We start from the raw sequence: 27,401 nt of genomic DNA on the forward strand, positions 1-27,401 counted from the left end.
GAGATCAACAGATCAGCCTCTGGTGTTATTTGTTATTCTCAGAAGTCATCTACCTTGGTTTTTGAGACAGTCTCTCAATGGAACCCAGAGCTTGCCAATTTGGCTAGGCTTGCTAGACAGCCAGCAGAAGGGAACTTCGTGTCTCCATTTCCCCAGCTCTAAGATTGTAAGTGCACACTGCTTTTACATGGGTGCTAGGGATTGAACTCAGGTCTTCATTCTTTTGCAGTAGGCAATTTACGACCCCATAGCCTCCAAAATGTGGGGTTTTTTTATTCAGCATGTGAATATTCATATGTGGTCTAAAAGTTTAAAGTGGAGAAAACTCTTGCTGAAACACTGATTTCCAAGCTGGCAAACAGTAGAGAATTGGAGACTCAGCCCAAAGCCTAGTAGAATTTACTTCTGTCCTCAGAAACGGCCTGACAGAGCCATAGCTGTAGGGTTGGTGTTCTCATTTCTCACTGTTTTAACTTCCTTCTCACCAGGTTTGGTGAAGACATTCATTTTGTGAAAAGTTATATAAGGAGCTGCTTAGAGATATATTAACCCACTTTAAAAATGTACCTGCAGTCTTCTGGGTTTCTGTCCCCCAGCTCCAAAGAGTAACCTGAAGACAGGAAATTTCAGACACCAAGACTGATGGGCGTTTGGGAATGAGGAATTTCTTGGAATCTTCAAATCATAAAAACTACTGCTTTTTGGTCTTAAAAAAATGCTATACTAAAATAAATAGGATGAAAGTATTGTTTCATATTTGACTTCACCTATGCATAAGCATTAATGAGTTGCTTTAATTTTTAAAATGTGTTAGACTACACAGATGAACTAATCAACAAGAAAGTCCTTAAATAGGAACGAGTTAATATAGAGCAAAAGGCTAAATGATATGCTCAAGTTCAGGTGAGAAGAATAAAAAAGATTGTGAGAAAGAACTGGCATGCTATGATTTGGCAATTTCCTATCCCCAAATGAGGCATATATGCACTGTGCAGTCTCTTTTAGTAGTAGTAATATTACCACTAACCATAATGACAACAGCATTTGTGGGGGCCTCTCTAGGTATATCACCATATATTAACTAACTCACCTTTCATAAAATTTCGTCAGGTGGGGTTTTAGTTATTTCCATTTTACAGATAAGAAACGGAGGTTGCGTGATTACTAAATGGTAGTGTCAGGATTTGAAGCCAGGAAGGCTGGCTCCATACATCTGAGCATCTCCTAAGTTCTCTTCGAGCACTAAAATTTTGTGGATTGACAAGACATAGAGAGTATCTTGGGAATAAAAATGAAAAAAGGGACAAAGAAAAGGGGAATTGTAAATGGCTATCCCGGGCTAGTGCTAATGCTGAAAATGTGCTGTTTCCATTTATAGAAACTCTAAAATGAAAGCAGACCTGAGTAACCTTTTGATTGTTAAACTGGAGATATCAGTAGAACATAAAATCTGTTGAATTAATGCACTGATTGATCTTTAAAAGTCCAATACTAATTACCTTAAAACTAGTGAAAGTAGAAGAGTGTGTGCTACTTTAAAATCAGCTGTGAATTTTCTGTGACTTTATAAAGATGCAATGCGGTACACCTTCCAAGCGGCGATGCTGTTTGGCCTGTCTCTTATTCACCTTCTGTCTTCAGCAAAATTTAACAGGTAATTAGGTTGTATTATGACCTGAAATGTTAGTCTCCTTGACAGTCTTCTCTTCCTTGTAGAAGAAATAAAAATAAACTGTCATGATTGTAGCTCTGGAGTGTGTGTGTGTGTGTGTGTGTGTGTGTGTGTGTGTGTGTGTGTGTGGTGAGTTAAAGCATAGATTTCCTTTTGTGTAGAGCACAGCTATTAAATATCTCCAGTTGTCCACAGATCAATCTAATATAGCATTATCCTACTATCTGAAAGCAGTTACATATGAAGAGTGGAGGGAAGGTTATCTCTTAACTAATTAAAACCCGAACTCTTAAGAAAAGTCAGAAAGTAGAGATAAAGGACAGTTGCCTCTGAAGTCCCCTCCTCCTGCCATTCAACACACCCCATACCCTTGCTAGACACTTTCGGTTCTGCTGACAATGCTATGCACCGCTCACCAGAGTGCATTCTCTCTTTCCTCTCTGGCTCAACTGTAAACAAAAAGCAAGCCCCTCTCCTTAATACAGTTGGGAAAAGAAAGCCTGTTTGGAAACCAGAGGGTGCATACAGCATATGCACATCTTCCTCTATCTAAAAAAAAAAATCAGCATGCTCATCTTTCTTTCTGCAAAATACTGTGCAGCAGTGACCAAATCCAAAGGTCTCACCCAGCGTACAACTGTCCAAAAGGTATCCTTTATAACTTGGGACTATTCTCACGCCCTCTTTTCCAAGAGAGGAATCACTATAGATTGTTTGGAAATACAATAGAAATAAGAATTGTTGGCCCACGCCTGGCTCAAGACCTGTTGTCATAGAGAAGAGCAAGCATGTGTATGAATATGGATTGTTCCAACCTTACCCATGACCCGAGCAGAGCAGTCAGTGGCAGTCAGCCTAGTTCTAATGCCCACTTTAGAGGCTGGCAGCACATAGGTACCCTGGCCAGAGGTTAAAGAAGGCTCACCTGAAAGCAATTAGCTTGCAGCTCCCTTCTGTGTGATTTCCACAGAGAATGAGTAGGGAAACCTATGGCACATTTTATTCCTTCATCCCTTTCAGCCCCTGCTGAATTTTATTTTAACTTCCAAGCCCAACTTTGAAACTAGAGTTTCAGGAGCATTGCTATTGCAGGCCTGGAATATCAGAGCGCATTATTCTCAAACAGAGCGGCACTGCTACAGAAATCCTGGCAGGCAGAGAAAAGCATTAGACAGAGTCCTCCTCTGATTGACTTCATAGTGTATTTTCAACACAGGTCATTACTCGTGGCATCATAATGACTTGATTAAAAAATGTATTCTTGAGTAGTAAGCTTCATCTCTCAAACAAATAAAACCACAGATTTGGTTGAACTGAAAATCGCTTGCTACTTTGGTTCTTTAACTATCATTATAACATAAATTGTAATAGTTATGACTATCTCTGAGAGTCTGTGGGGATTTTGCAGCTGTTGTAAATAAATGGTATTACAGTTGAAGATATGTGACTATAAAACCACAGGAAAGGTAGTTGAAGAAAGAACACCTGGCTTCCTACAAGCTTCCAAGCCCTGAATATCACAAGACAGGAACTGTGTGCTTTTAGATGAACCCGGCAGGGTAGTGTATATTTTTGCAATACAACACAGTGCACATTTACTACAGACAGTTTAAAAAACTCTTAAGTCCCAAATCTGTCCCTAGGGTAGTTGAGTTATACCTACTCTCAAAAACAAAGAGCACGTTTACAAAATAATTTAAGTATTACAAAACAATTTGGTCTTCTGATAGAATTCACAGCATGTTATGTTTGGATCCTTTTTGCAGAAGTTCAAAATCAAGGGCAAATATTATTAGCCTTGACCAAGAGATTATGAAACTGAGACCAAAGCATGTTTTCAAAGACCAATTTCCACATTCTGGTAGAAAATTTGGCAAATATAAACAGATGATCCATGGAAGACACACAAGTGGTCAATAATTTTTTTAAAAAAGTTCAACCTCATGCTCATTACCAATTGAATAAATGCAAATTTGACAATAAAGTACTGTTCTCTCACTCTCCTACTTGGAAAATTTCACTACCAATGTTCCTAAGGACAGGATGAGATTGGCTCTATGAACCAAGTTATATGAATTTTGTGCTATCTTGTGCATAATTCAGTAATCTCTCAAATCACACCTGGAGTATTTTATCTGGAGTCATATATTACAAAAATTTTGCTTATAAAGATATATGTTGTAGAAATATTTATTTACAAAAATGTTCAACAAATCATAAGGTACAAGAAAAAATGAAAATAAGAATGCTAATTTCCAACTATGGGAGAATGAAAACAAGCATTTATTATGTAGTAAAATATTATACAACCATTAAAAGCCATATTCCAAGAATACATATTAACGCTGGAATGATAGAAATAAAATATTAGATGAAAAAGAACACAATGCTAACTGTCATGCTAGTTATATGTATTTAAATGTATGAAAAATTGTACCCCCAGAGAAAGGTAATGGGAGGAAACAGAGTAAAGTATTAATAGAAACTGTCAGATCATGATTTTCCCTACACATTTCTATATTTTCCAATGTAGGGAAACTTTGAAAATAAATTGTCCCTTTATACTCAGAAAATATGCATGGAGCTGGTAATTTTTGAGAAACAAAATATCAAGTTACTTAGGAAAGACACGATTCTGATATAAGAATGGGCACTTGGTAGTCATTCAGGCTACTGAGATAAAAACTCTATCTGAAGTTGAAACCTTTATTCTTGAGATACTATAAAAGTTTTATTTTCGGGTTTCAAGGGGGTGTGGTAACCAACTAAGATTATATCCCAATGTTTATGTATCTGCTTATAAAATTTTAGTAGGGGCATAGTTCATAAATTTCACTTAAAGAAATTCTTGACCAAAGTTAAATGTTAACATAGGACTGGAGAGATGGCTCAAAGGTTAAGAACATTTATTCCTCTTGCAGAGAACCTGAGATCAATTCTCAGCACTCATAGGGTGGCTCACAGGCATTTAGAACTCTCAGGCACTCATGTAGTTCACATTCATACACATAGAGTAAATAAATCTAAACAAAAGATTTTAAAATTTAGCAAAGTTTAGTTGAATGAACTAATGGATTAGTTTAGTGTGATTGTATTTAATAGAATCAAACTCTAATGTAGATTTTTGTTGTTTTACTTTTATTTTTTGCTCATATCTCATTAACCAGAAATTTAACAACCTGTATTGGAATCATGCTGACAATTCTTGCCCATATAAATGTTTTACACCAAGCTGAAATTACCTTGTCACTTGATACATGAGCCTATTCATGGGCCTAATTAGAGTAAGAGAAGTGATCATTGTATTATGTATTTTTAAAATAGTGATTACTGTTGTTCTACAGTTTCCTACGAGCCTGTATATATGGAGTCACTTATATTTTTAGCAAAACTCTGGTATATAAAGTGATAATATTCCTCCCATTTCACAGATACTAAAATTAAGAATCAGGTGGGAAACAACGCCTGGTATGCAGACCAGTAACTAATTGGTTCATTCTTTTCAATACTTCTCAAACTCTTTCCTTTCTTGTTCTTACCTTCAATTCTTCCAGATACACTAGGACCTTCTCTACCCAAATCACAGCATTACCTATGAAAATTAGGTGACGAGTACATATGGCTCAACCATTTTTCAATTTCATGTGTTAAATTAGTTCAAAATAATGTTATCTTTATAATGAGGCGAAACACCTACAAAAACTCAAAGTTAATCACACAAACTAACTAAAATTAAGTCTTTTTTTTTAAAAAAAAAAATAGTTCTTTCCCCAAGTTTTACCCACCTTTCTTTGAGAGTTCTGTTTTCTTCATGAACTCAACTCTCTTAATGATTAAAACCAAGAACACTTTCTCTGGGAACACACACAAAATAAGTTTCAGTGCTGTGCTTTCTGAATGATTGTGTCGCAATCAGGAAGTCATAGCAGAAGTTATGATGGGTCTGCCAAGCACGGACATTCCTAGACGAAAACTGGAAATGTGGGTCACTCGTCTAGTTGCTTTGAAAAGCCGCCAAGTGGTTTTGCTCAACTTTAATTGTTTTAGTAAGCCATTTCATTGCCTGGATCACTCAGTTGGACCTAGCTGGATTTCATCGAAGCCAGGCATCACTGAGTGTTGTCATTGATAAACTCGTAGCCAGGGTCCCTTGAATGGAGTTCACTCTAGTCAACTGTAAGGTTTCAAGGTGCTTGCAAAGAATACTAGCAATAACCTGTGGCCCGAATTAAGGCAAACTGAAGTTGTTTTTTAACTTGAAGTCAAATTTATCTTCTTTCTTTAACCAGAAAGTGGCATTACACTTGCTATCAATGCCACCATGTTTACCTGCCAGCCTCACGTGAAAATGTGGTTGTGTGTGGTTCCCTCACTAGATACTCTGAGTTCCATTATGACTTAAAGTTCACTGAGTCTTGATATACAGGGAAATCTAAAGCAGTAAATCCTTCATAAATGGAATGGACCTCATTGTATTCTTTTTTGTTGAATTGTAACTCCAGACTTTCAAGCCACTGGATTCATTACAAAGTAACCAACCCAGGAAACCCCATTCTAACTCATAGAAAATAAGATCGTGTCGTTATTGAAAACTGTAGTGGCTCACTTGAGTCTTTAGTTGGAGAAAAACAGTTCTCAGCCATATGATGAAGGTCAAGATTTTATCATTATCAGGCACTTTCCCAGGAGATAAAGCATAGCATTGTCCTTCCGTAGCTGGTACATGCTGGCGAGAAAATAAAGATAACTGTGAGATGAAGAATATGAAACAATTCAGAGTCAGAGGTGAGGGGTCTCCATCACCAGAGAACTCAGAAAAGCTTCATGATTCTCGACGCACTAGATTAAGAATCAAGGCAGTACATAAACTGTATTTCATCTTTTTTTTTGTAGGCCCATAATAGAAACCTACTCTCCATAGATTTTGATCATATGACCCGCACGGGAAAGATCTATGACGACCATCGAAAATTTACCCTTCGAATTCTTTATGACCAAGCTGGTAGACCTATTCTGTGGTCTCCTGTAAGCAGATATAATGAAGTGAACATCACATATTCACCTTCGGGATTGGTCACATTTATTCAAAGAGGAACCTGGAATGAAAAGATGGAATATGATCAAAGTGGAAAAATAATCTCAAGAACTTGGGCTGATGGAAAAATTTGGAGCTATACCTACTTAGAAAAAGTAAGTATGTGGAAGGGAAATGAATAAGAATATTGAAGGCGGCCCTAAGTACCCAATTTTATGAGAACCTTTTCAGGAGAAAAGTCTGTATTCTCATTGTATAAATAACAAAAATCCACTGTGAGCCTGTAAGGATGGGCTGTTTTTCAATTGAAAACATTCCCATCCCCACCCTCTGCCAAGTACTTTTTCAAGCTGACGTCAGGATAATGGCTTGGCTTTCTACTCATTTGAACATATTTGTTCATTCCACTGAAAAGGTATCTGTATTATTATGAAAGCTCATACTGAGAGAAAATAGCTAGCAAATTCCAGCACTCTGTGTTAATGTATCTCTGCTCTGGTAAAAGGCCTCTTACCCAACAAATAAGAAATTCCTTTTATGTGTGTGAGTGTGTAGCCAGTGAAATTTTTGTTGTACACATTTGAGGGCTAATTCTCAAAAGTCATTAGCCTGAGGGAGCAGTGGCAGAGATTACTAATTGGTAATAGTCTTTTGTGTGCTAAGCCTTCAACAGCATCCATAATGGGAGCTTGTACCCTCTGTCTGGAAGAAAAAGGATTATAATCCCACCACACGAAACATTGGTGAAACACTAGCCCCTACACAGCAGAATAGTTTCTCCTCAGATCATTACCAGTAGACAATAAGAACAATTAACCTTTATCCGCCATTGCCATATCTGATCTCCTCCTGAGATATGAAGTCTTTTCCTCCAGATTCAGTCATTTCAACTGAATTTATCATTCCTGAATAGTAAAGGCTATTTTCCCCCAGGAAAATTCAAAGGCAACCAATTGCAAGATTACCCACAGGATCTCTTAGAAGTATCACGAGAGCTTATGGCGCACATGGCAGAAAGAGGACAATCTGTGAGCTTCTGAAATAACCCCAAAGTTTGGTTCTCAAAAGGCGCTGGCACCTGTGGCTCCATGTCATCGTCCAGTTAGTGGACTACATCCCAGAGTCAGTTGATGAAGAACTCCCCATGTCAGGACAAAGCAAAGTTTGCTTAGGAGCAAAAGGAAGAGGTGATAGTCCTCTGCCTTTTCTATACTCCCTGGGTCCATCCTTCCCTTCTGGGAAAGCTTTCAGGATGTGTAATCTGTATCCTACACAGGGGAAATCTGTGTCTCACAGAGCAAATCTTTCTTCTTTTGAATCTCAACAAAGAATGACTTGGAAAATCCTGTGGCTAAAGTCTACAGTGTCTAAAGCAATCAAACATTATTGAATTCAAATATTTGGTAGCATCTATACATAGTCAAAACATTTGATAAGGCATCATTTATTGCTAATTTTGCTACATATGTACATTTTAAAAGATATGTATTTTAAGACCTGCATATTTTTTTAAAATATGATGCCCCTGACTCAACAGTTCTCCTTGCACAGCTCCTCTGTGTGACTTGAGAGGTAGCCAGTAGTCCTTAGGGCACCCAGGAGGTTATTGCCTCAAGAGGGCCAGAATGAGCAAATTGCCTGAAGACAGTAACATCTAGGCCTCCTAAGATTCTTCCTGTGATGCTGTTTATATAATAAGAAAAACATCTATTGAAAACTTAAAATTCCGTTCCACGTGCAGTTTTCTCTGATAGCAGTGAGGAGATATGGTCTCTCTTTCTCAAAGTAACTGTTTATTTCATCCAATTTCCTTCTGGAATCACACAAAACAAACTTCATATCAGTTCTCTTTCTATAAGGTAAAATATTTAGTGGGCAACGGTTCCATCAAGCGAAACAACATAAAAGCTCAGCGTGGGAGTATGTCCCTATATTCCCGGCCTTAACGAGGTAGAACCCAAGGGCTTCACAAATTCAAGGCCCCTGTGTGACCCTTTCTCAGAAATATGCAAAAAGGGAGCAGAAAACCCGGATGTATTCCTCATCTAGAATAATGTTGAGAGAAACTTCAATGATTTCCAATTGTTTACTGACCAGTGAAACAAGTCATTTGGCCTTTTAGTTATTGTGCCTTTTTTTCATGTGTAATTTATTCTTTAAATAAAAGGCTCACCACTTGTTTAAGCAATTATAGTGTACAAAAGTCCAAACCTACAAAATACATAATTATGAAATGCTTTCTTACTTACAAAATGGCTGCATTCATAAGATTTCTAATATCATCCATATTCTTGCCTTAATTTCTTAATTCATACTGAAATTGATTTTAGTATATTATTGTCACCAGTGATAAGCAACTAATTCACTGGATAAATGCAAGGCTTAAATGAAATAATGTAATACAAAGCACAAAGATAGATAATTGAAAATAACTAGGGCTTGCTTCAACTTGATCATAAATCAAAATAGGAACAAACAAAAGGAAAAGAGGAAAGGAATAAAAGAAAAGAATCTGAAATTTTTTTATTCAAAGGAAACTAAAGAAAGATGGTTGGATTTTATATACTTTTTCAGGAGCTTGCTGTTCTGGGTCTCCTTTTGGTCTTCCTAATCCTGTAGTTTAACATGGACTTTGCTACCACATTCGTTCAAGGAGACAGGAGAAGGGCAGGGATGAAGGTATTACTTCTTGTAGTACGTAGAAAGAATGATCAAAATTTAAAATCTCTTTTTTTTACTCCCAAATACTCTGGCATTATGTCTGCAAGGCCTCTTGCCATGCTGACACCATGATTTATTGAAAATCAGAATCATACTTTTTTGCCTTAGCATGAAATAATGTTGTAAAAAATCGTTTGACTTTCTCTAGAGTAGGTGAAAGTTAAACATCATTTTGTGAACGATGCTTTGTACTCATTAGGAGAAAAATAATTATTTGGCTAAGGATTGTGGTTGCTTAAATAGTCTCTTCGCTATTAAGAAAATCAATTATTATTTCTTAGTTTTTCTGCATGTAGTCATTAATTTTCTGCCTAGATTTATGACACTTCTCTATGTTAATTATATTTTGAAGACCGGTGCAGCTAAGTTTGTATTATATCTAATGTAAATCTTTCAATTTCCTAAAAATCATTCTTACAAGTTCCATTTTTAAAATGCACTTAAATATATTTTATAATCATTTAATAAGATGGTTTAGTTTTGCACAAAATTGCCTATTCGGGGTTGTTTTCAACGCCTCACTGCAGAGACAGAGCACAGTCTTGGGCTTGCCTTCCCAAGTAGCCCCACACTGCCATCTGGTGGTTTTGTGAATACTATACCTTTTCAAATTTTTACTTTCATTTCTAGTCTTTTTCAAATAAGTTTACAGTCATGATTGCTCTCCTTTATTTTCCTTCACAAAGGTTTCTTTTGCGGTATAATAATCCATTAAAAAGCAAAATCCTCCCACTCTATTATTCGGACTAATAAGAAATGGCTTTTTATCCAGCAGTAGCACGGTGGACATTGGATAGACTCACAAGCATTGTTTTGGAACAAACTGATAATAATACCAATCCAAAGTGGAAAAAGCAGCCAAATAGAGCTAAACGGTATTGTGACAACAAAACAATTGCATTCAGGGGATTGCTAATCATGTCTTCCGTGTTCTTTTTTTTTATCATTAGCAGGAAGTTTTAAAGCAGACTTTGGAGGGTGGGGGCTTTGGAGGCAACTCAGAGTCAGTACCATAGAGGCCAGAGCTCAGGCACTAGTTTGCTATAGACTAGAGGAAACAAACAGGGAAAAGAGTACAATAACAACACAGTGTAAATTTTTGGCAAAGCTAGCACAATGGCTGGAACAGGCAGGATGCTACAGGATAATGTGTGGCAGCCATATGGTGATTGTCCCTGGCCCACACCACAAGTGACAGATGTCATCTGTTCTTGGAAAACTGACAAAAGAGAGTGGAATGGAGCTGGAAAATCAGACTTTCGGAGTGGAAATAATACAAAGGTATTTTCACCAATTACTGCATCTACCCACCCACATCAATGTTCTACCACCTGCTGTTCCATTCATAGGAACAATTCCTCCCGGTTCTATGGAGTTTGCATTGATGGGAGAGAGCGGGCCTCTCTTCATGTCCTCGGGCCTGCACAGGAGCATGCCTTTTGTTCAGGAGGGTTCGCAGATCACAATGATAGAGCTACAAGATGTGGCAAGCTGCAAAGGTTCCATTTGACAGGGTTTGTGCTTCTATTTCTGGATCTCCAGGCATAATGTTGGTAGAAAAGAAACAATGACTAAATGAACAAATAGGCCCTGACTTCATGGCATTGACATGCAACTGAAAAATCAATAATTTTCAGAAGTATAGGAGGGATGTGCCATTGCATAACACACACATAATATTGCATCATGATTCTGCCACTTTGAAAATTCAAGTTGCCTGTGCTTACGTAATTAAGATTCAGAATTATTCGTGTGATATTCATGTAGAAAATGAAAAGATGCCAGTTGTTTTCATAACATCTAGTTCAGAAGTTGAACTTAATAGTTTGTTTGGTAAGGTAATTCTCAAAAGAGTTAAGCTCCCTTAAAGAATTATATTAGAGTGCCTGGGGTGGATAAGTTTTATTTTCATCAAAATACAAAAATTAAACCACTGAGGATGCAGCACAGTATATAAAAGTGTTTGCTACACAGGCATAAGGATTTGAGCTCAAATCCCCAGCAGACACATAAAGAGCTAGGCATGCATAGCTTCACACTTGCCCGTAATTCCAGTGCTGCAGGAAACAGAGACAGGAGGGTTGTTGGGGCTTACTGACCACCAGGATAGCTCCAGATTCATTGAAAGGCAATTTCTCAAAAGAATAAAACAGAAGGTTATCGAACAGGATACCCAACATTCCTCTCTGGCCTGTACAAGTGCATATACAGATGTATATGCCCACATACATACATGCACACGCACCACACATATGCAAATGAAGTAAATTCTTTTAAAAATGAATTTTAACTGACAGTGAACTAGAATCTTCCCTCAAATAGTGCTTTTGTGTTTTTTTTTATAAATTGATACTGATTTTCTTATTCTCTGGTCCTGGGGACTCAATTTACAACCTCATACACTCTAGGCATGTATCAGTGAGTTATATTCTCAAGTTTTTCAAAGGCGCTTATTTTGAGACAGTCTTTCTAAGTAGCTAAGGCTGGCCTTAAACTCACTCTGTATCCCAGGGAAGTCTTGACTTTGTGACCCTTCTGCCCTCTGCCTCTTGAGTAACCTGGATTACAGGCCTGTGCCATCAGGCCTGGCTTATGTTTCTATTTAAAGATTATAAAAATACCAACCAATATTTATTAATATTTATATTTATTATATTAAAGTATTATACTATGACAAATAAGTGATTATAAATTACAAATCTATTGTGTGTTGGGGGTATATAACCAGAGAATTCTTCACTTCTAGTGCATCACTCCCTTAATATTAAAACATGAATCAGATTGAAACATGAAGAATTAAAGTATATATTTAAAAACATGTATAAGAATAGTCAATGTGCATTTTTTTCAGGAAGACATGGACTATATAAAATCAACACATTTAGGGGGCTCAAAGTTAATACCTGATACACCCTATCCACGCTTTACCTCCCCCCAACCCATCTCTACATAGAAGTAGCAGTGACCTTTCTCACATATCAACCTGACTGTTTCTCCCACCTCCTCAAGGATGTGCTTCCACTTGATTCAAGCTTTACGGTGGCTCCCCTATTGCAAACAGGCTTAAGAACAAATGCCTATAACCTCACAGCGTATTCTAGATTCAGCTGCATTTTTACCATTCGCTGCCACTACCCCCAAACCACACATGTTCTAGCCACACAAAATTCCTCTCATTCTATAGGAAAATGACCATTTTCATAGGCTTCCTTAATCCTCAGCCTCCTCCTAACAAAGGAGGGGCTTTGCCAGAAGTCCTCTGTCTGTCAGCATGATAGATCTCCCTGTCTTTGCCTGGCTAGGCTCTAGTCATCATTTATGTCTCATCTCGACTGTTCTGTCCCCAAGAAGTTTATTCTGGCCTCATAAGTCTGGGATAATTCTTCCACCTCTACTTTCCAGAAGCACTTTGTATATGCTCTGTCTTAACTCATTTCATATTATATACTATAATTGCTTGGGTACTGCAAATCCCATGAAAGGAAATACCATTTTTGTGTTACTACTGAATCCACCAGGATCTGCCTCAATCCCTGGTACACAGTAATTGCTAGATAAATTTATGTTAAATGGATGAGCATGTGTTTCTTTTAATCTCTTCAACATTGGTTTTATAAATGATAGTATTTTGGTTTTGTCTCGTTTCAGTCTGTGATGCTTCTCTTACACAGTCAGCGGCGTTACATCTTTGAGTATGACCAATCAGATTGTCTACTGTCGGTCACCATGCCTAGCATGGTGCGCCACAGCTTACAAACCATGCTTTCAGTGGGCTACTACCGTAACATCTACACTCCGCCAGACAGCAGCACTTCTTTGATCCAAGACTACAGTCGAGATGGCCGACTGCTACAGACTCTGCATCTAGGGACTGGGCGCAGAGTTTTGTACAAGTACACAAAGCAAGCAAGACTGTCTGAGATTCTCTATGACACCACTCAGGTCACACTGACGTATGAAGAGTCTTCTGGAGTGATTAAGACAATACACCTGATGCATGATGGGTTTATCTGCACAATCAGATACAGGCAAACAGGTTTGTTATGAAAGGGGGTGGCATTATATACTGTCATTCATATTCTTTTATAATTTTTATGATCACATTCATAAAAAGAAATGTTAACCTCTGTTAACAAGTTTCTGTTTACTTCTCATACTGTCTTCCACTCTAAATTTAAAATGCGTTACAGCTACCTGAAAGCTGATTCGTTAATAGCATATATTGTATTTCTGTCTCTCAGTTTTCAAAGCAATTGCAACTTCAGTACTTATCTTAACCCTGTACTTGTTCATATCCACCCCTGCATCTTCCCAAAGATCTATGTACAAGACATTAAGGTCAGAAACTAGCTCAAGCCCAGGGTAACCTCTATAAGCCTCAGTTGATGACAAAAGTCAGAATTCTAGGATTTATTTCAGCCTTTGGATTCATAACATGTCCAAAGCCAGACAGTTACTTGAATGCTCAACACTCAAGTAACCTGAAAACCTGACCAGCTGACTTTGTAGAAAAGGTTAAATAAAACAAACACATTTTTCCAATGATGATAGCAAGAAAGTCTTACATAATATCAGTTTTTCCCTCTGGGCTACTGGATGGGTTATTACTTCAATAGTCCCTATAATTAAATTGTTCTGTAATTACGTTATACAATATTTTCAATGTCTAGTGACTAATATAAATGCACACATAAATACACACACACACACACACACACATATGCCCAGGCATCAGACATCAGAGACAAATTTATAAAAAGGATATAATTTTGGATATAAAAGTATCAGTACTTAAAAAAATCTGTGATTGTTCCTGTTTATCAGATGGCTCCTTTCTCTTTTTATTTTGGTTCTTACAGGACCTCTTATTGGACGTCAGATTTTCCGATTCAGTGAAGAAGGTCTTGTGAATGCACGATTTGACTACAGTTACAACAACTTCCGTGTCACCAGCATGCAAGCTGTGATCAATGAGACCCCTTTGCCCATAGATCTATACCGATACGTTGATGTTTCTGGTAGAACAGAACAGTTTGGAAAATTCAGTGTAATTAACTATGATTTAAATCAGGTTATAACTACTACAGTAATGAAGCACACCAAGATCTTCAATGCCAATGGACAAGTCATTGAAGTCCAATATGAGATCCTAAAGGCAATTGCCTACTGGATGACTATTCAGTATGATACTATGGGCCGGATGGTCATATGTGACATAAGGGTAGGAGTAGATGCCAATATCACAAGGTACTTCTATGAATATGATGCTGACGGGCAACTTCAAACTGTTTCTGTGAATGACAGAACCCAGTGGCGTTATAGTTATGATCTGAATGGAAACATCAATCTCTTGAGCCATGGGAATAGTGCTCGTCTTACACCTCTCCGATATGACCTCCGAGACCGCATTACTAGACTAGGAGAAATTCAGTATAAAATGGATGAAGATGGTTTTCTGAGACAGAGAGGAAATGATATATTTGAGTATAATTCTAATGGTCTGCTGCAGAAAGCCTACAATAAGGTTTCAGGCTGGACTGTACAGTATTACTATGATGGGCTTGGGCGACGTGTTGCCAGTAAGTCTAGCCTAGGAGAGCATCTCCAATTCTTTTATGCAGACCTTGCCAACCCTATCAGAGTCACTCATCTGTACAACCACACAAGCTCAGAGATTACATCTCTTTATTATGATCTCCAAGGTCACCTTATTGCCATGGAGTTAAGTAGTGGGGAAGAATATTATGTAGCCTGTGATAATACAGGCACTCCACTAGCTGTGTTCAGCAGCCGGGGTCAGGTCATAAAGGAGATTCTGTATACGCCTTATGGTGACATCTACCACGATACTTACCCTGACTTTCAAGTCATAATCGGTTTTCATGGAGGACTCTATGATTTTCTTACGAAATTAGTGCATCTAGGGCAAAGGGATTATGATGTTGTTGCTGGCAGATGGACCACACCTAATCATCACATATGGAAGCAGTTGAACCTTCATCCCAAACCATTCAACCTCTACTCCTTTGAGAATAACTATCCAGTTGGCAAAATTCAAGATGTCGCGAAGTATACCACAGGTATTAAGTTGAATACAATTAAGATAAACTTGAACTAACTTAGGGCTGGCCATCTTATTACATAATCTCAATGCCTTTGTAGAGATGCTCCTTCTTCACACCACCTTTTTCAGAGTAAGAAAGGCATGTCACTTTTCGTCAGATACAGTGCTTTTGCATCCTACTTTATTATTCTTTCCCTTTAAGCTGTTTCTATGTTTTATCCTTAAAAGCTTGCCAATGTACTCTCATAAAACAATCAGGATTAAATTAATCAGAAATAAACCCAGTGTCACAATCCATGTGGTCTTAAAACAGTACCATATTATCAGTTTCACTACAGTGAACTGAGCCAATTCCTGGGATTGCCCACAGGCCAATAGATTTCCCTACAAAGGGGAAAGGATATTATTTTTGAGGGAATCAAATAAGGGCGAACTGTTACTTTACCTTCCCACTGTCTAAACATTTACAGCAGAAGCATATCTCTCAAGTTTGGAAACAGTTTTGATTGCCTTTTTTTTCTTTTAAATTTTGTATCTCATAGATATTGGCAGTTGGTTGGAGCTCTTTGGTTTCCAGTTACATAATGTACTACCTGGATTTCCCAAACCAGAACTAGAAAACTTGGACTTAACTTACGAGCTTCTTCAGCTTCAGACAAAAACTCAAGAGTGGGACCCTGGAAAGGTTAGTACAAATTTTAGCTAAGAAAAAAAAACAGAAAAACATCTAATAAAAATTATATTCTATACTTTGATTATTTCTTTGAGGGGCTATTTTTAAATGACTTATGAGGAGGCTTCCATAAGGAAAAGATCAGAAAAGTGCAGCTTTGAGAAGGGAAAAACTAAGAGATTTCTTGATGACTGCTACAATAAATACATAAGAGGAAAGAGGATTGTAACTTCTTAAATTCTGAAATCAGCTAGCAACAGCGATATAGGATTCTGTACAGAGAAAAACTACATGCTAAGACATGGAAGCATTAGATTTCAAACTGTCCAGTCATTTCAAGGATGATGCCTTATGAACATGAAAATAAAATGGTTTTGATAAAGAAACCCATATACAGACATAATAAACAAAGATACTACATTTCATGGGGAGAAAGTCTTGAAAAACCATGGATGCTGAAATAACCATGTGTAGGCCAATGATTTCATGAAGGCTAGAGGAGATAAACAGAAAGGAAAAGGAAGTAAGAAAAGAAAATGGAAATTCAGGTGGGAAAACTTGATATTTAGGTAAAAAAATTATAAGGGAAAGGAAGTTCTAAGTACATATATATTGTAGAGTTATGTCTTTTATAAACATATATTGACTGAGTTTTCTGTCCTGCCGGGTTTCCACAGTCATTAAGTCCCAAAGAAATCACACAGAGTCCTACGTTAGTTATAAAAAGATTGGCCCATTAGCTCAGGCTTCTTAATAACTCTTATAACTTATATTAGCCCATTATTCTCGTCTATGTTAGACACAGGGCTCAATACCTTATTCGGCAGGGAGGTCACATCTTGCTTCTTCTGTGGCTAGGTGAGGACTGCAGACTAGAACTTCCCTCTTCCCAGAATTCTCCTGTTCTCACTGACCCAGCTCTCCTTCCTATCTGGTTGTCCTGCCTATACTTCCTGCCTGGCTACTGGCCAATCAGCATTTATTTAAAATATAATTGATGGACTACAGACCATTGTACCACACCAAATATCTGTAATATTTGTGGTGAAAATAGAAAAACCAAAACGGAAAGTTTCTTGTAGCTCTGAGATTGTGGGATACCATGTTTGAACATATTTTCTTTTTTTTGTTTGTTTGTTTTTTTATTGAGAAAAGGAAGAGAAAAAAAACAAGTTTCCACCTCCTCCCAGCCTCCCATTTCCCTCCCCCTCCTCCCACCCTTCTCCCCCTTCTCCCACTCCTCTCCCCTCCCTCTCCAGTCCAAAGAGCAGTCAGGGTTCCCTGCCCTGTGGTAAGTCCTAGGTCCTCCCCCCTCTGTCCATATCTAGGAAGGTGAACATCCAAACTGGCTAGGCTCCCACAAAGCCAGCACATTGCGTAGGATCAAAACCCCGTGCCATTGTCCTTGGCTTCTCTTCAGCCCTCATTGTTCGCCATGTTCAGAGAGTCCAGTTTTAACCCATGCCATATTTTCTTACACTCAACTAAAGTAAGCTGTAAAACAGCTGAGAAATCAGTACCTGTCTACCTTCTGTTTTCCCAATCTTTGATGTAGATATTCCAGCGTGGGCTTTTGTTTTAAATAATGACTAAGTTAAAACTTAGAGAAAGAATCACCTTTGCCAGCCTTTTCTTCCCGATAATCACCAGGCTTCCATCTGGTATCTAACCTTGTGCTACATTTGCCCTGTGCCTTCTCTCCTAGGTGATCCTGGGCATTCAGTGTGAGCTCCAGAAACAGCTGAGGAATTTCATTTCCTTGGATCAGCTTCCTATGACTCCTCAGTACAATGAGGGGCGGTGCCTTGAAGGAGGGAAAACACCAAGGTTTTCTGCCGTCCCTTCTGTCTTTGGCAAAGGTATAAAATTTGCCATCAAAGAGGGCGTAGTGACGGCTGATATTATAGGAGTAGCCAATGAAGATAGCAGGCGTCTTGCTGCCATTCTCAACAATGCCCATTACCTGGAAAACCTGCATTTTACCATAGAAGGGAGGGACACTCACTATTTCATTAAGCTTGGGTCTCTGGAGGAGGATCTTGTGCTCATTGGTAACACTGGGGGGAGGCGGATTCTGGAGAATGGTGTCAATGTCACTGTGTCTCAGATGACTTCAGTGTTGAATGGAAGGACTAGACGTTTTGCAGATATTCAACTGCAGCACGGAGCTCTGTGCTTCAATATCCGGTATGGAACGACTGTTGAAGAGGAGAAGAACCACGTGTTGGAGATGGCCAGACAGCGCGCGGTGGCCCAGGCCTGGCTTCAGGAGCAGAGGAGGCTACAGGAAGGAGAAGAAGGGATTCGGGCATGGACAGAGGGGGAAAAACAGCAGCTTTTGAGCACTGGGAGGGTGCAAGGGTATGATGGGTATTTTGTCTTGTCTGTTGAGCAGTATTTAGAACTTTCAGACAGTGCCAACAATATTCACTTTATGAGACAGAGCGAAATAGGCAGGAGGTAACAAACGAAATCTCTGCCTTTGCGTCACCAAAGACTGCCTGTTTTTAAAACAAAAAAATGGTTTATTGTATTGGTTTTCTAGATCAGAACTCTGTATGTGTAAATATGGAGGAAAAACATATCCAACTGCCTTTCAATGTGACAGAAGATGGTATTTTAATATTGTTTGTTTAAACTCTTTAAGAAATGACAGAGATTTTTAGTTCTTGTGTGGCAGTATTCAAAAGAACACAAGCTGAACTCAAACAGCTAACACAAATGTTTTGAGAAGCACCACTTTCAATTTGTTGAGCCATGCATATGTTCAACTACATGAAAAGAACCCAAGGCTCTCAACTTCTAGTGTGACACCAAGTTTCACATCTAACTGTTGGCAGGACTTCCAGGCTACTTGAAAGTGTGGTGCAACAGTAGCTGAACCTTTAATCTCAAAAGACTGCCAGCCCCTTCACATTGTCCAGATCTGTTAGAGGAAACTTAAAAGGAAATCTAAAATGTCTTCAAGCACCATCTCCTGGAGTCGGAAACTGTTTTCCCTCCTTCCCTGGTTTTTCCTCCTTGCTTGTTAAAAAGTAAATGCCATGTTGTTGTGCTGTGTTTTGGCGTGTGGTGGCTGGCTTCGGTCTACTGTGCCTTGCTGTGGGTGCAGTAAGCAGGCTGAAGAGCCACTGTTTTGCTTGTGTGTACATGATACCAAAGCAGCTGGTCGATGTGACCTCTCTCATATAATCTGTTTTGACTCAATTTTTTATCCATTTGCCCAGCTGTATTGGTGTCATGTAAACATAGCTTTTATTAACCTGGATAGGAATTTCTCATTTATATATAGGGTGTGCTTTGGTCATTAGTAATACAGTTTCACATTAGTAATCCAGTATTTATACACTAATCCAATGGCTTGTGCACATGAAAGGTAATATACTAAAAAGTATCTGGTAAAATAGAAGAGGTTTTAACAGGTGTACGGGCCTGTGTTGCTGATAAACATATTAAACTACTGCAGAAATTCCCAAGAGCCAAAATCTTAGAAACAATAGACCTTGTATTAAAGTGAAAAAGAGACAAAAGCCAACATAATAAGAGTCGCTGCCTCATCATTTCTTCCCATTTAGATTCATCTTTCAAATGGACAATTTTGTATAGAATCTCTCCCAGCCATATGTAGAAAATTGAATTAAGTGAAGCCTTTCCAACTTCAAGCATTTCAACTAATTACAGAAGGGCAGACTAGTTTTTTTTTTTACCATCATAATTTATGTGGCTATTTTAGTTCTCTGTCTTTAATCCATTTATTTTTATTTAACCATCTATTCCACCTAGGAAAATGACTATTTTCAAGAGGGGTCACTTGTTTCATAATCGCTCAAAAAAGGGTCAGAGTTGATATCAATGTCTGCTGCAGTTTCTCAGTGTCTTATGACTCCTGCAGCTAAAGAAGCCACTTGGTGAGCTTAGAGATGTGTGCCCATTGACAAAGAGGCATTTTATAAAATGCTATGTAATTGCAAGTTGCCACAAACGAAAATTCATGACAGCACAATGTACCCGGTAGAGAATTCCCATGAGACAGCATCTACCCTCACATCACCAGGTGAACATTTGCTATGTCTGGAGGAGAATTTATGATGGACTGTTCATTCAGATTCTTTCCAGTTACTACCTAAATGCAATATGGGCTTTATGATGACAGTTTCATTGGAAATATGCAAAGTCAAAATCCTGGCTCATGTTAAGATTTTTTTTAAAGAATATGACTCTCATTATACAAAGAAGAATAAGGGAGAGGAAAAAGACCCCAGCAAATAGTAAGGGAAGGTGTATTAAAATATTTCATTCTTAAAACCTTCAGGTTCAGATCATTACATACTTATACATGCACTGAGGATGGGGGAAGGAAGAAAGAGAGAATTCATGAGGAACTCATCATTTATCTTTGTAATTGGAAACACATCAGCTCAAGATATTGTTAATCCAGACTAAAATCCCAGTGTAGGGGTTTTTTTTTCCTGAATAAGGCTTGTGTCATCATTACAGTATTTATTCACAATGAAATTCTGAACAGTTCCGCAAACTTGTTGAAAATTTGAATACCTCCACACCAACCTAAAAGTAGACCTTAAGTTTCTAGAACCTCTGACATTCTTTTAAGTCAATGGGAAAATAGTTTGTTAACTGTATATAAAAGTGCATTCTTAAACGTGGTGTATTTTTATCACTAACCCAGTGTGTCAATATTGGAGTCTATTTTGCTTCTATTTTAAGTGATTGCACTCTTTTGCAACTCACTAATGATGGATCATTTTCAAACTGCTTTAAATAAGCATTAGAAACAAATATTTGAAACTATCCCTTCCTAGTAATTACCTTGAACTGTGCGATTCTAGTTTGTAATACGTATTTAGTTAGTTTGTGCCTTTGGTTACCTAAACTTATACTTGTATTATATTCAGGAAATGCACTTTTTATCACTTACAGCTGTGGTTTTACTACTGCCTTGAACTATTATTGTTCTCTTTACAACTCCTAAAGTTTTGAGGAGGAAAAGAAAAACCAAAAGGTTAACACTACAAGTCGCAAATCTAAGAGAAACATTTTGGCATTTCTTAATAAGAATATGAAGATATTAAGTATAGTGCTTCCTGTTAGCAGGATAGAAAGGATGCTTTCACTGAGCTTTAGTTTTGAAATTTAAACGAAAGAACAACTCGTTTGTGTTTCCTGATAACAGTACAGTTTTGAGGAGAAAACACATGCAATTTCTCACACACAAAAGACTTACACAACACAGCTACATATACCACTCAAGTAGGTTAAAGTGAGAAAATAGTATTTGGATGTTCCTGTGAGGAACATTCTGGGGGAGATGCAGGAAATACTGTGACTGCTTTTTTTTCCTTAGGCCCATTTCATTTGTGCTTTTAAGTTTTAATTTGGTTTACTGTTGCATACAGTCTAGAGATCCAAATGAGCTGAAAAGTTCTAAATTTAAGAGATTTTTTAAATCATGTATTTTTTTAGTTGTCATTCTAATCATTAATGATTGGAAGCATGATTCTGGAAGGAAAGAAAAACAAAGCTCAATTCATTCTTTCAGCAAAACTCTTGTCATAGAAATAAGTATATGTTTTATTTTTAACCCAACAAAAGAATGTATAAAATAAGTATGTCATTTATGGTCAATTCATCTAGGAGATCTATAATATATAGACTGCATATATAAAATACAATATATACAACATAGCCAAATATATGAAAACATGGTGATGTATAATTTGAAATTCATATGCTACATACATAGCAAGGTTATAATATATATCATTCCATTATAACTTTAATTAGATTTTTAGTTTTCATTACTGTGGACACAGTTTCATCTCATCACTTATTTCTGCATTTTCTTTCTTTCTTTCCCATTAGACCTGTCCCCACAGTAACTTTACCTGAGAGTTCAGGCAAAGTTTTCACATTTCTGCAGATTTGTTTGTGTTAAGAGCAATGAAAGCAAAAGTACAATAATCAAGTATTTAAAGAAAAATTGAAGGGAATGGAGTGTCTTCTAGCTTGTAGGGAAACATATGCCTACAGATTGGATGCCACATTCTTGTTTTCTTGGAGGAACTCACATATACATAGCTGACCTGGCAAATATTTCAGATCTCAGACTGCTGTTCTGCAGTCTTCTGTAAGGTCTTTATACTGCAAAGAAAACAAAAACCAAAAAAAAGAGCAAAAGAACAAACAAAAAAACAAACAAAAAAAATAAAGCAAAACAAAAAACAAAAAAAAAAAACAGAAACAATTCAACCACAAAATTGTGACTTATTTCAGTGTGTCCTTCATGTGAAAGCTGTTAAGGACCAAATATACTACTGTGTGTAAGAAGAAATTGCTTCCTAAACAGTAATTGAACATACTTAGAGTTAAACTTGCTGTGGATTTTGTCTTGGCAGTTGTCATCTTACATTATTTGTCAAAGGAAATGTGTTTGGCAGTTAAAAATCTTTCCTTAGATTTAGTGGTGGACTTTAACCTCTTAAATAAATGTTAGTATATCAGATTGTGTCCTTGAAAAATATTTTACGTGTATGAATCATGACAGTGTCTAAATCTTTACTGTTCTTCTGGCAAAAGCATCAGTAAGAAGAAAGGTGAAAAGGAGAAGTACAGCCTTTATGTTAGAAAAGTACTCTTTTTAGCTGCTTTCTTTTTCATGAAAAGTAAAGATGTTTACAGTGTATGCCAAGATTTTCAGTTTCTATGTAACAACAGTTAGAAGTTCTAATCATACTGAAAAGTGTGTTATAATGGCCTGAGCCATGTCGCTAGGAAACAATAGGTTCCAATTTTGTATTCCTGCTCTCCTGTGCTGAAAAGTGACTGGATACTGTACAGGTTCATGTTCTCTGGCTGCAGTTCAATGGTCTTTTGCATTTTGCTCTGGCTTTCAGGCCAGAAGCATGCATTTTTCTACAAGAGCATCACAACAACATGCTGTAAATATTTGAAGTTAAACGTTACGTGTCAATATTTGAAAGAAAAGTACTTTGAATATTTCGTTTTTAAAAAATAAAATGGCAAATGAATGTTGTGTCCCATTTTCTTCATGCGCCAAACTGCATCCTTAAGTCAGGCTGGACAACTGTGTCCCCAAGTCAGGCTGGACAACTGCATCCCCAAGTCAGGTTGGTCAACTGTGTCCCCAAGTCAGTCTGATCAACTGTGTCCCCAAGTCATGCTGGTTAATTGTGTCCCCAAGTCAGGCTGGCCCACTACTGCCCCAAGTCAGGTTGGCCAACTGCATCCCCAAGTCAGGCTGGCCAACTGAGATCAGAAAATTGGCTCCTTGGCAGGGAACAATAAGGAGCACATTATTTTGAAAAGTTCGGTGAGTGCAAAAATCAAAAGGGTACTAATTTTAGGCAGAAGTCTCTATTTTTATACAAATAGGATCTGTGACACAAATGACTATCTAATAAACAAAGAAGAGTGACCAGCGAATTTTAATGCTTCCAGGTTATTACTTCTTTTTTTGTTTTGTTTTGTTTTTCAAGACAGGTTATGACTTCTTAAAAGGTTTGCTCTGTCTTTTTGGTGCCTTCCAAGCAATAAAGGAAAATTAAATTAAAAAAAAAAATACCTGATAGTGAAGAACTAGAAGACCAGGGTGTCTAAATGCATTGCCAAAAAAGGATGTTTGGACACAGGAGTGGCGATCATGACAGACTATTAAAAAAAAAAACAGCTCCATATAGGCCCTATACCTCAGAATATGACAATTGACATTTGTCATTTATTTCAAACAAAAAAAAACATTTTTAGATGAGACTATAAATTGTGGCCAATAGGTCTGTTGAAAGAGGGCTGCTAGTTTGTTCCCGGCTGCTTAGCCCCAAAATCATCACACAGAAACTGTATTAATTAAATCACTGCTTGGCCCATTAGCTCTAGCTTCTTATTGGATAACTCTTATATATTAATTTAACCCATTTCCATTAATCTGTGTATCACCAAATGGCTGTGGCTTACCGGGTAAAGTTCCCAGTATCTGTCTCCAGTGGGCTACATGGCTTCTCTCTGACTCCGCCTTTCTTTTTCCCAGCATTCAGTCCAGTCCTCCTCACATAGCTCTGCTCTGCCCCACCCTGTTCTGCTATGGGCTCAAAGCAGTTGTTTATTCCTTAACGGTAATCACAGCATACAGAGGAAAATCCCACATCATAGTTCCTCAAAAATTTGAATTGATACTAATGGCATCCATCTACTGCATAACACTCCTTACTGAAATTTGACATTTATCATACTTTAAAATGACCTGCTGCTTTTTCCACTGGTTGGTTATATATGATTTATCACTGGCATATATGACATTATATTTATATGTAAAAGAATGGAATAAATAGATATCATATATACATGTATAGGACATTATATTTGCAATATATGCTATAAGTGAAAGCACAGTGAAACCACCAAACTGGACCACTCCATGGGTGAAAAAGAAAGGTTTATTTGGGGAAATTCAAAGCTGGCATAGCTGTCAAAGAGAATAGCAAAGGGCAGAGAAAGCATTCCCAATGCTAAAGAGATGGGTGTTGTAGCCTCCTGTAAACCAGAAAAGCCTAGAAGTTGAAGTAGTGGTTGGGAATGTTTTTGGACCAGAAGAGTAGGGTTGGGGGGCTAGCATGGAAGCCTCATTGCTAGAAGCAGCCAATTGTAAGGGCAAAAAAGGGAAGGAGTGGCTCTTTCAGACAAACAGAAACCCATTTCACTGGTTTCTGAGGAATGCTGACTTTCGGCTTTTGTTTCTCTGCCATCAGTCCTTCTATTTACCCAATCAGAGTCTAGGCTGAGCTGAACCCATGCTGGAATTTAGACATTGTCAATGGCACTGCCATTTTGTGCCCACTTTGTAAGCAGAAGATACCCTAGTCTCAACACAAAGCATTAATACAAAGGAGGGAAATTTTTAGTTTCACCTGAGCATTATTTTAATTGTGCATGCTACCTGACTCTCATATTTTAAGAAAATGTCAGGAGCCCCTACTTTAACAGAAGCGTAACAGGAAATAAGAATTTGTCCACATTCCTTCACTGTTCACCTTTAGTTTTAATGTTTGAATATGTATGTAAATATTTTGTACTATTGCTACCTTAAACTCATGTAATTCTAGTGCTTCCATAATCCAGTAAGATGAATAAGATTGAATTATGCCTACTAGGTAAATGTTATAAAGGTATCAGATTGACTTAGCTAAGGTCATATGGACCATGAGTGGCAGAGGAAAAGAAAATACAGGTCTCATGCTTTCCTACTTTCACTCCAACACCAAATATGACATTACCACCTATCTTCTTGTGAGACGGCAAATGAATTTCAGGAATTGGGGAGGGCTATCAAGGTGTGTGTGCGTGTGCATGTATGTGTGTGTTCTGTATGTTCTGCTGATGGGTCAAAACAACGTCCAGTCAGTAAATGTTTGCTGCACAAGCCTGAGGCTCTGGATTCAATCCCCCACAACACATATGGGGGAAAAAAAACAGCCTGGAAGTTAAGGCCCGACCCAGTCCCAAGACAAGGTGGACAACACACACTGGACTAGATGGATAAACAAAAAAGATGACAGAAATCTCAAAGATGGATAGGAAAGAGGGAATGGGAGAGTGGAAAGGGGGATATGGTAGGGAGAATGCACATGTTCAAAATACATTAAATGAAATTTTCAAAGAATTAATAAAAATAGTGGGGTGTTTGTTTTGTTTTGTATATTTTGTTTAAAACCCAGTGTGGTAGCAAATACTTATAATCCCAGCATTGGAGAAGCAAAGACAAGCAAGTTCCTGGGGCTTCCTGGCCAGGCAGCGTAGCCCATTTGATGAGATACAGCCTAAAAAGAGAATCTGCCCCCAGTAAAAAATAGGTGAACATGCAATAAGATCAAAACCCAGTGCCATTGTCCTTGGCTTCTCAGCAGCCCTCATTGTCCACCATATTCAGAGTCCAGTTTTTTCCCACCTAGCCTGTTTGGATGCTCACCTTCCTAGACCTGGATGGAGGGGGGGAGGACCTTGGACTGCTCATAGGGCAGGGAACCCTGACTGCTCTTCGGACTGGAGAGGGAGGGGGAGGGGAGTGGGGCTTGGGGAGTGGGGGGAGGGGGAGAGAAAAGGGAGGCAGGGAGGAGACGGAAATTTTTAATAAAAAGAATTTTAATAAAAAAAACAAGTACATAAGCAAAAAAATATAGGTGAACAGCTCCTAAGGAATGATACTTGAGTTTGTCACAACCATGCACACAAGAACAATGTTCAAACACACACACACACACACAACTCAAATGACCTACTAATAATACGGCCTTTTACTAGAAATTTGGCCAGTGATCCCAAAGTATGAAACTCTCCAAACTAGGATAGTTTAACTTCACCCCTAGCTGCAAACTGAAAAATAATAAGATCCCATTTCCTACAAGGGCAAACACAGGTGACACAGTTGAATTTATAGCACCCTAACAAGAAAACTAGTTATCATGTAACCTTGAAACACTAAGGGCAAATCTGGGTTTTATTATTAATAGACTTGGGATTCTGAGCCCAATAAAGTGAATCAAATAAAATATAGTCTAATGTCATAACATTCATAACAGATTTTAAAATGTTTCTTACATTTTCAAATTATCCGTTCTATCTAAAGAAAGAATGTCTTCCATCCAACCCTTTATTTATACCTGGTGGCTTCATCGGACATATTCTTCATAGATTTATTCTACCTGTGAACTGCCACAAGACTCCTTGCCTGTCACAGTCAAACAGAAAATTACCTAAGCTTGTCTTCCTACTGACCTTAGGCTTCTAAGAACAAATTTCTGAAGAAATTGACTAGTATTTGATAAACTGTCACAAGTATTGTGGGCTTGCTGGCACACTTTTCAAAAGAAATATATTCTTGGAAATACGTGTGTCAGGTTCCAAAGAAACTGGAGACAAATCTCACTTAGTGCCTGTAGCTCCTCCCAGGACTTCTCACCCAGCCTCCTCCCAGGGGCTGTGTAGCTTCCCTCCCCCCAGCTTCTCTTTCCTATATAACCTCAGGCATTTTAGCCATGAGTACTCTTGGTTCTTCTCTCTTGGTCTCTTGGCACCTAGCTAGCTTGATCTTGGCCTCTTTGCCCTCTTGGCTCTCTCTCTCTCTCTCTCTCTCTCTCTCTCTCTCTCTCTCTCTCTCTCTTCCTCTGTCTCTGTTTGTCTCTCTCTCTCTGTCTCTTTCTCTCTCCCT

The 27,401-nt window shown here is 38.0% G+C and overlaps 1 protein-coding gene across 1 annotated transcript in view; it reads left to right on the top strand.

Moving 5' to 3' along the window:
• The window catches only part of Tenm1 (teneurin transmembrane protein 1), a 784,432-nt gene extending 761,221 nt beyond the window's left edge, over positions 1-23,211 (top strand). The window contains exons 30-34 of the mRNA XM_075956580.1: positions 6,566-6,862; positions 13,077-13,464; positions 14,288-15,508; positions 16,035-16,177; positions 17,871-23,211. Of these exons, the coding sequence (XP_075812695.1) occupies positions 6,566-6,862; positions 13,077-13,464; positions 14,288-15,508; positions 16,035-16,177; positions 17,871-18,629 (2,808 nt within the window). The 3' untranslated portion in view covers positions 18,630-23,211. The remainder of the gene's footprint in view (positions 1-6,565; positions 6,863-13,076; positions 13,465-14,287; positions 15,509-16,034; positions 16,178-17,870) is intronic.
• The last annotated feature ends 4,190 nt before the right edge of the window (positions 23,212-27,401 follow it).

This window comes from Microtus pennsylvanicus, chromosome X (genome assembly GCF_037038515.1).
Source record: "Microtus pennsylvanicus isolate mMicPen1 chromosome X, mMicPen1.hap1, whole genome shotgun sequence".
NCBI classification, from domain to species: domain Eukaryota; kingdom Metazoa; phylum Chordata; class Mammalia; order Rodentia; family Cricetidae; genus Microtus; species Microtus pennsylvanicus.